General features: G+C 44.0%; 1 protein-coding gene across 1 annotated transcript; it reads right to left on the bottom strand.

Moving 5' to 3' along the window:
- Nucleotides 1-623: 623 nt before the first annotated feature.
- pik3ip1 (phosphoinositide-3-kinase interacting protein 1) lies at nt 624-8,246 on the bottom strand. The gene is made up of 6 exons (XM_048999737.1): nt 7,973-8,246; nt 7,417-7,545; nt 6,835-6,951; nt 5,560-5,733; nt 4,746-4,824; nt 624-2,509 (listed from the first exon to the last, which is right to left on the bottom strand). The coding sequence occupies exons 1-6, from the start codon at nt 8,046-8,048 to the stop codon at nt 2,293-2,295; spliced, it is 792 nt and encodes a 263-aa protein (XP_048855694.1). The 5' UTR covers nt 8,049-8,246; the 3' UTR covers nt 624-2,292.
- Nucleotides 8,247-8,551: the final 305 nt, after the last annotated feature.

Genomic DNA, 8,551 nt, shown 5'->3' with positions numbered 1-8,551 from the left:
CGGCTATGCGATCGGACCCAACAACATCCATGGCGCCGACCTGAGTATCTTATGCCTTCAAAGAAGACAAGCACTGGGTAAACCTGCCTTAGCCCCTGATCTTTTCAGCGGCTTGTAACATGGTCCCCCTCAGGAGAGCGTGTTCTAGGCAGATGCCCATTTCGCCTAATGGGTTGACTTGCACCGACCGCTGCTACATAACATTTTTTTTTGTTTTTTTTTTTTTATGTTGGCAGCTCCGATATCTGTGAATATGCTCAGAAAATAAACGGCGAGGCCTTTTAAAAGCTCATGTTTTAAGGGTTTCCAGTGCAGAGGAGACTCTATTTCTTCTGTCAGTCACACTGGTCATAACTCATATGACAAGGTTGGTGCGATGATCCGAAAGAAAAGCGATAATGTGTCAGCATTTTTCAGCCACGCTGCCATCATTCCCAGTGTTAGTGATAGCAGCAGGGGGCAGGCAGGACAGCCATTAAGGGCACTGACTCAAAACCGAAAGATTTATGGCCAGTCCTCCAAACTGGTGTTAACCTGAATCCAACCAGGAAACACCCCCAACTGCAACTGAATGAAAGTGAGGCTCGGAAAGCGCTAGATTCGCAGTGAGACAAACAGATGTGAGAAGTTTGATCTGTGTTGGATCTCTTTTAATGGCGAAAGAAATTTATGACCTTGAAACAGCCCACAGCAACTAACTGCATGATGTACATTTATGGCTGTTAAATTTAACTTCGTTACAGAATGGACTACAAACAACCTGGGAAAAAGAACGATAAATTTACATATTGTATTTGTCAGCAGTGTACAAAGTCAGACAAACAAATATGTATAAGAAAAATCTACAATGCACATATTCTGACTGAATACCTTTCAATAATACCAGTCTGAAACAGCTTTTCATGACATTTTCATGACACGTTTTTTGAAAAGTCGAACAGAAATAAACCAAAAAACAAACTGCGGTTTAATGTAATGTTTTAGAAGAGACACAGAACAGCCATGGATTATGAGGGAAAAAATTCAAATCCACTCCTATAATGACCAAACCACTGTCATTTCCAGAGAGACAAGTCAGGTTGTGGTATAAGATGATTTCATTTTCATTGATTATTGCTCCTTAGAATCTGATATTCACCACAAGACTATGATCTATATGCCCCATAGAATATTAGGTGTAACACTTTCATTAGGTACAGGCTGTGACCTGGGGTGTTATCTTCCTTACTACCTTAGACCAATAGTACCACACTACACAGCAGTCTCAAGGATTCAGGCATTTATGGGCTGTTGCAGGATTTACGAGGGGGGGGGGGGGGGCAAAGGAGCTAGACAACCTTGGCAAGGCTTTGCAAAGGCAAAATGACCTAAGGTCACTCAGCTAAATAGGCAGTCGTGGCTGTTTTTACGTGTCAAAATGGCTTCTAACCAACCATGATGCTTCCATTGCATCTAAGGGGCGAAAAAAAATTACCTTTGTCCTTTGACTAAATCTCCAGTCCTGCTGATTCTTCACTGACCCAGAGCGCAGCCTTTCCCTGAAGGAACTCAACAAGCTGCAAACCATGGCTAAAATACACAACCTTAAAAATGCAAAAGGAAATATTTCTTAAAGAAAAATAGAGCTCGTTCTCCCTCTACCCCAGACTTAACTAGTCTTGCAGGATGACTAGACAGTTTGGGGAACCTGTTACAAAAAGCGGGGAGCAATTCTTTTTTCCTTTCAGCCAGAGTGTCCAGCTCTGGTATAAAATGGCTCCGACTGAATGCTGATAGTGTCTGACATCACTGTAAACAGCATACAGCTCTGCTCTCTCTTTCTCACCCATCGCGTCGTACTGCGTGCACAAGCTTTTCTACACCTTCTCAAATGAAAACACAATGAAAATCCAGAAGCGATTTTCCTTTAAACAGTCTTTCTTTCCATTGAAATTTCTATCGCATAAAGGGTTTAGTTCGCCGTAAAGAAACTGACAGCCATAACTGTCATCATTATCAAGCATCCTGACATGCACTTTTGAAATGATTACTTATTACTCATCTGCTCTTGAGTAAATCCCTACTGGGGTACTTCCATTTCGTGCCCTGACCCTTAATCACTTCAGTTCAGACACAGGCATTAGTATCAGGAAAACAAAGTTGATTGGAGTGTGTGTGTGTCTTTGATCATCTCGGTTGCATCGCAGTCCTCTTCAGGGGTCTTCAAACAGAATTGGGACTGTGGGGGGAGGTTTTAAACCCCGCCCCCCACGATCCATTGTCACTAGTTCCAGTCAGTTTTGGAGCTGTCACTCATGCCCCTGGGGTGCCAGCCTGGCCTATGAGAGGGGTCCCGCCCTCAGCTACCCCGCCTTCCTGGCAGGGCGTCTGCTGGTCGCCACTGACGACAACAGCATTCTCCTCCGTCACTTCGCAGGCCGGGTTGGAGAACGCAGACAGGGGCAAGGTGATCCGCTGCATCTCCCTCTCGTAGGCACGCTGTTCGCGCTGCCGCTGCAGGTCGCGACCCCTGTGGAAATGGGAAGTCAGAGGTCAGCCATGGACAATGCTACAAAAACATTTAATCTGATAAAGATTACTTTTATTGTTCATTTAATTAGTCAGGTACTAGGGGACTGGTAAGTACATTAAGTAGACCGCATCCGTACAAGTGAATCATCTCCAAATATGTCAAATACGATCAGAAATCAGCCAAGCCCCCCCCCCCCCCATTTTGTCTGATCAATCAGAAACTGCTCTGTAACACAAACTGCACAAGAAGAGGATTTTCTGGGGCTAAAGTTAATGAAAGTTTGTATTAATGCATTTACAGTCTCAGGCAATGGGAAGATACCATTTGCAGCCCCCACTCTAAGCAGTAAACAATATAAGTGTAACCTTATCTAAGATCAGGATTGCATCACTGCTATTTAAATCTTTTTTTCCCCCCCTGCGAATCAGGCAACAGGCCAGTTCTGCTTGTGGGAAATGTTTCGTAATACAAGCATCCGTGATCAGGCTGCACCCTCGACTGGCTTCTGTAGACTGTTTTGGACCTGACTACGCCCACCCTCTGCCTCCCCACACGTGACGATTAGAAGAAGATGTGGGTTTATGTTTCTGCGGTGACGACGACGGAATACGCGCAAGTTCCGGAAGCGCTCGCCCGCCTGCACGTGACTCCGTTATGAAACGTCTGAGCGACCCACCCACCCCATACGCCGCCCGGCTCCCCGACTCCCACCACAGCAGTGCTGCATCATCTTCTGCGCCGTGGGCCAAAAGCCAGCCCGTTGTACCGCATTAGAGTAGCACGACAGAGCCAGCTCCCTGCCACGTCCCCACCGCCCCCTCCAGCACGGCTGAGACACGCAAGAGGCTCTGCAGTCCTGGCGGCTTCTCTCTGCCGTTTGGTAAACCCCAGAACACCACAACACCACACCTCTTTCAATATGGACAAATAAGCATTATTATTTACAGGAAAGAACTGCCAGAATATCATTATACGCGAGATCCAGCCATTTCTGCTTCTCCAGCACAGGGTCGTGGAAATTAGACACATGGGTCCAGTAGAACCCCTCACTCAACGCCTGTGGAATTCAATGTTTCTTCCAGGTTTCCAACAGATTCCCCCTCACAGTCAAAACATGGCGAACTAGTGTGTCCTAAATAGCTATAGCATCTACCCTGGCGTCCCTGGAGAAGCCTTCAGGTTCTCCATGAGCCAGGTACTTAATACATGCTTGTAATAAAATGCAGTATTAAAGGACATAGTTTAAGTGTCTTAAAATTCTATGATGCCAGTTTCAGATTTTACCAAAAAAAGCAACATGACTCAGCCAGCCACACTGCCCTGGGGGAGGTCATGTCCCCGCTCCTGGGCTTCAGCACATCTCAGCACCAATTTCCAAGAGAAAGAGAGCAACTCAGGACATACAGCCTTACATTAATGTTCTTTTGTTTGTCAGTTGAAGCTTTTAACTGCATATGTAGCTGTGTATTTCACTGGCGTGATTTGGGTGATTTGAAAGATACAGGAGAAACCCCCCCCACCCCCATGGAGACTGACCCGACTAAATTCAGATCATAATTACATAATAGCAGGCACCCTGCTACTCCCAATGGTAGATTTCGCTGCCAGACACATAACTGCAGCTAGAACATACATCCATTACAAAAAAAACATGCTTAGCCCCTTAGAAATATCACATGACCTTTGGCGATGCCACCATCAGGCCCGTGCATATACAGCCAATCATAAGTGAGCTCAAAAAAAGCTGTCGACAAGCTAATCAGCTTAACAGCAGAGCACAGGGCTCCAAGGACATCGGGAAGCCAGGCCAAAAGTATCAGTGTCGTCTGAGTGGCACTATAGAGCCCCATCTTGTCTCCTCTAGGCTCTAGGTTTTCATTTGTTTTTAGAAACCTCAGTGCAGGCTCTAAATCAGCCCCACTCATTTTCGCACAGCTGGCTTCTGAAGGTTCTTGGAACGATTTGGCTTCCGATCGTTAGGACTCTTTCCCTGGCTTGGAAGGTATATTACACCATGACAATCTGAGAATCAACCGATCCAGAACGAATTCTCCCCAATTATCAAGGATGTCACACAGCCAAAAATTTATGACAGGATTATCACATCATAAATCTTTGAAAACAACTTAAATTTCAGGTTTAATGATGATCATCTGCCTTCTGCTTAGAGACATTTATGTTCAAGCTGTGACACAGTGTCAATATGCATTTTTGGGTGAATGTTTTTACTGACCTCTTGTATATGTAGCCAAACGTTATGCCCACTCCGAGCAGAATGATGACTGCCATCATGAGGATGCCGAGGACGTAACCTGCAGGACGAACACAGGAGGAGGTCAACGAGAACAGTAACAGTCAAACACGCTGCCATTTACTGACCCAACCCAACCACGTCTATTAATATAACTAATGAGGAGTGAGATAAATCTGCAGGTAAGCGATGGGACTTACGATGGGGTTCCCACCCACTCTGTGTTTAAAAAACTTGTTTCTGCCTTTCATAATTTGTAAAAACTGTGTGAAAATAAGCTTTAAAAGCAGCATGTCCTGCCTGATCATCCACAGCCAAGGGGTGTCCAGCCTTTCAATCAGTCCTCGCTCTTCATACAATCAATGTGATTATTTGCATAGTAAATCCTCATAATACTGGCCGGGGTATCATTAAACCCTCTGCAGAGGCATTTCTGCTTCCCATAACTTTAGGAACTTTTATATGTTAAATGTCCATGACAGAATTTCATAGCCCTCGTCTTGCTGGGCCCCAGCATGAGCCGGTTTTTTGATTAACCAAGCGCTTAAATACTCAACGGATGTGATTTTTCTGGGAACTGAACCGGTGCTGTGCTCGTTCTCAGTAGAGCGCTTGTCAGAAACCAGAAAACCGTTTATGTTCTGAAGAGTTTCAAAGCAGCTGCTGTTTAAGCCAAATAAAAACTGGATCCATCCAGCACACATCTTTATGGTGTCGCTTCTAGGCATAAAGGAATAAAAGTCACCCAGTATGACTCATACTGACAGAAAGGAGCTCCGCTGCCAGGAGGACTTACCTAAGGTTCCCAGGTCCTTCTTCTTAGCCCCAGTTTGGACTCGCTGCCTGATGCCGATGACGGGCTGAACAGCGGCATTGTCGTTCTGTGCAGGTTCAGACTGCGCTGGTTCAAAGACTTCTGGTGCCCCCGTGGATGATGCTGGGGGGCTTGCCGGCTCTGCCGTGACATAGTCTGGGAGGGTTCATAAGTAAAGTGCCTGTTAGCCACTAACGCCACACGAAAGCGGAGACGCAATTTACACTTACTCAAAGAACTTGGCTACGTCACGAATGGGCTTTCGTTTTTGTCTAATTTCACCTAGCTTGTTTGCGTTAAAAACGTGCTATTGCACAAGTATATTTTAAGTGCACACAAACTTGTAGGGTGAGACAGCCAAACACATCAACACCTGCTTCTCCCCAGATTGAAACTGTCCATTCCAAAGCTGTTTACAAAGTCTGCCCTACAGCCAATTGGACACTGATTCTGTGTGAAGCATGTCACTTCTGGCCAATCAGCTATCAGGGGTATGGCCATGGCAGTTGCAGTACTAGTTTTTCCTATTTGTATTTAAAACTCTGTGCTGTGAACATGTGGTGAAATTCAAGGCTGGCTAGATAGCAGGAAGTACAATAGAAAAAGTGACTCCTTGTACATTGGGCAAATAATATCTCACAGATGCTAAACACTGCATTGCATTAACAATGCGAGTCTAGGAACCAAGCAAGTTTGCATGAAATATATTGTGTTTTTTTTTGCACTGGTCTGAGAACACTGAATTTCTACATACAACAGCAGTTGAATTTCAAATAATTCCCTCATCTATATTTGGATATATTCTAATAGATATATACCTTGACCCATGCAACTCAAATCTGCATGTTGACAGAAATGGTCTGTGTCTCTTTTTATAGTTGTGAGTTGGAGGTTTGTCATCTGCCTCCCAAGGCATCACTATGACAACCAGACCCCATGACGAAGATGGCTTTTTTTCCTACACTGTCAGATACGATATTAAAGTCCGAAAAACTAGATAATATTTAAATTTCTAACTGAAAGACAAAATTGCCTCGTCCCGCAAAGGCCTTTGCGTTGTTTAATCTCTGTTTACACTGTCATCCAATATGGGATATGGATGTCAACATGAGAAACAGTGCTTCATATCTGAAACAGGAGTCGCACAATGAAAGCAAAGAGCTGAAATAGATAAGAATCTCATTTTCACACATCTTTGGTAAAGAGTAAACGATAAATTGAGAGGAACCATGATATGTCTTAAAATGAGTCTGATACCTCCGCAGGCACTGATATCACAGTCTTGTTTCTGAACGGTGCCATTTTCACTGGCCACGTAGCACCAAGGTCTGTCCGAGGAATCTGGGTTTCGGCAGTAATTATGGTCCCCAACACCTACAGAACAGACAAGAAACATCCCCCTTTCGATCCAAAGTTTTAAAGAATTTGTGTTTCGGAATGGAGGCTGTTTACTGCCCAGTTTCACTGCAATTCCATAAACCAACTGATGTTCCCATATGAAGCTTTTGTGCCCGTTCCGTTTGGGCGTGGGGCAGGATTACACAACATTTATGTAGATTTTTATTATTGCAATGTCAAAATGACTTGCCCTGCAGATATTATAGTGGAATACTGTACAATATATTTCATTGTGTTAGAATTTGCAGGTTGTCTTAGGTGTCTGTAGATCAGATAGGTTAGACAGTCTAACGATACAATCATAAACAGTGGACAAGGCCTACAGATTTTCCACCAGAATAAGCAATAAAATGCTCAAAGTAAATTGTATTAAATTCACTACTGAAAGCTTGCTGTCAATCTGAGGGCTGTTTTTGCTGTGTAGAAAGACTGCGTCGCTACCTGACTGCACGTCCGTATAGGCTGTCAGATTGAAGTCCCGGGTTACAGTGATCCAGTTGAGACACTCCTGTCCGCTGGAAGTGCTCAGCTGCTCGCCCCTGTAGTCTCCGCCATTCGAGCGTATGCATTCTGCAGAGATGTAAGAAAGCGAATTCCACTAGTTTTTACAAAAAACAGACAAATGTTGCACTCACTGCATAGCAATTCTAAGACAAAACATAGTAATTCAGCGTAGTACAAGATCAAAATGTCTATTATGTAGTTAAAATTCTGCTTTTTAGGATTGAACAGGGCACACCAACACCATTACAAAAAGGAATTTTGAATCTGAATTAAAAATAAATATGCACAGGACTTAATAATGGAATTGAAATTTACAGGATTAATTAGATGCATTGAAGTTACATGCAAAATATACACACACCCACAAGAACATCGATGTAGGTGTTTAAATGATTCTAAAAGCGTCTCATGAAGTACACAAAGCCAGCATTGCGTTCAAATCTGGAAAATGCAAGCATAAGACTTCGAAAGACTTTTTTTCCTCCGTGCCTACCTTGAATTATTGATGCACCTTCCACAATTCCGACACTCAGCAGAAGAAAGTACAGCTCAAATACCATTTTGTACATGTACCGCTCTCGGTATTTTTCAAAAGAAAAACAAACGAAGTCGACGACAAATGTAAAAAAAAATCAAATATGGAAAAATAGGATCTGGCGTTAGCAAAAGAGCCTATGATTTATATTTCAAACTGCTCTCTCCCACACCACGACCATGTCTTGTTTTTGCAGAAGACGAGCTTTCTTCGTAAACAGCCTCTCTCTGGGCTAAGAAACTCCCCTTCGCTGCAGCCCGGCGACTCCCACCAGGTCCTAGAGCCGCTTTCTGATTCAAGTGCGATAGACCATTCATGCTAACGTCTAGTACTAGTGATACATAACGTTCACAAAAGATGCGACTGAAATGTGGATCTCAATTAATGATTATTCAGTTTTCGTGACCCCTATTGAAGTACGGGATCACAGAGAAGCTGGAGCCAAACCCAAGAGGCAAAAGGCACTAGGTGGGGGACACCCTGAACAGGATGCCCATCTATCACAGGGCATGCAGACCGAGGGCACGTTAGACACAC

The sequence above is a fragment of the Brienomyrus brachyistius genome, chromosome 2 (assembly GCF_023856365.1).
Source record: "Brienomyrus brachyistius isolate T26 chromosome 2, BBRACH_0.4, whole genome shotgun sequence".
Lineage (NCBI taxonomy): Eukaryota > Metazoa > Chordata > Actinopteri > Osteoglossiformes > Mormyridae > Brienomyrus > Brienomyrus brachyistius.
The sequence above is the reverse complement of the archived record's forward strand: the minus strand, read 5'-3'. Positions and strand labels throughout refer to the sequence as shown.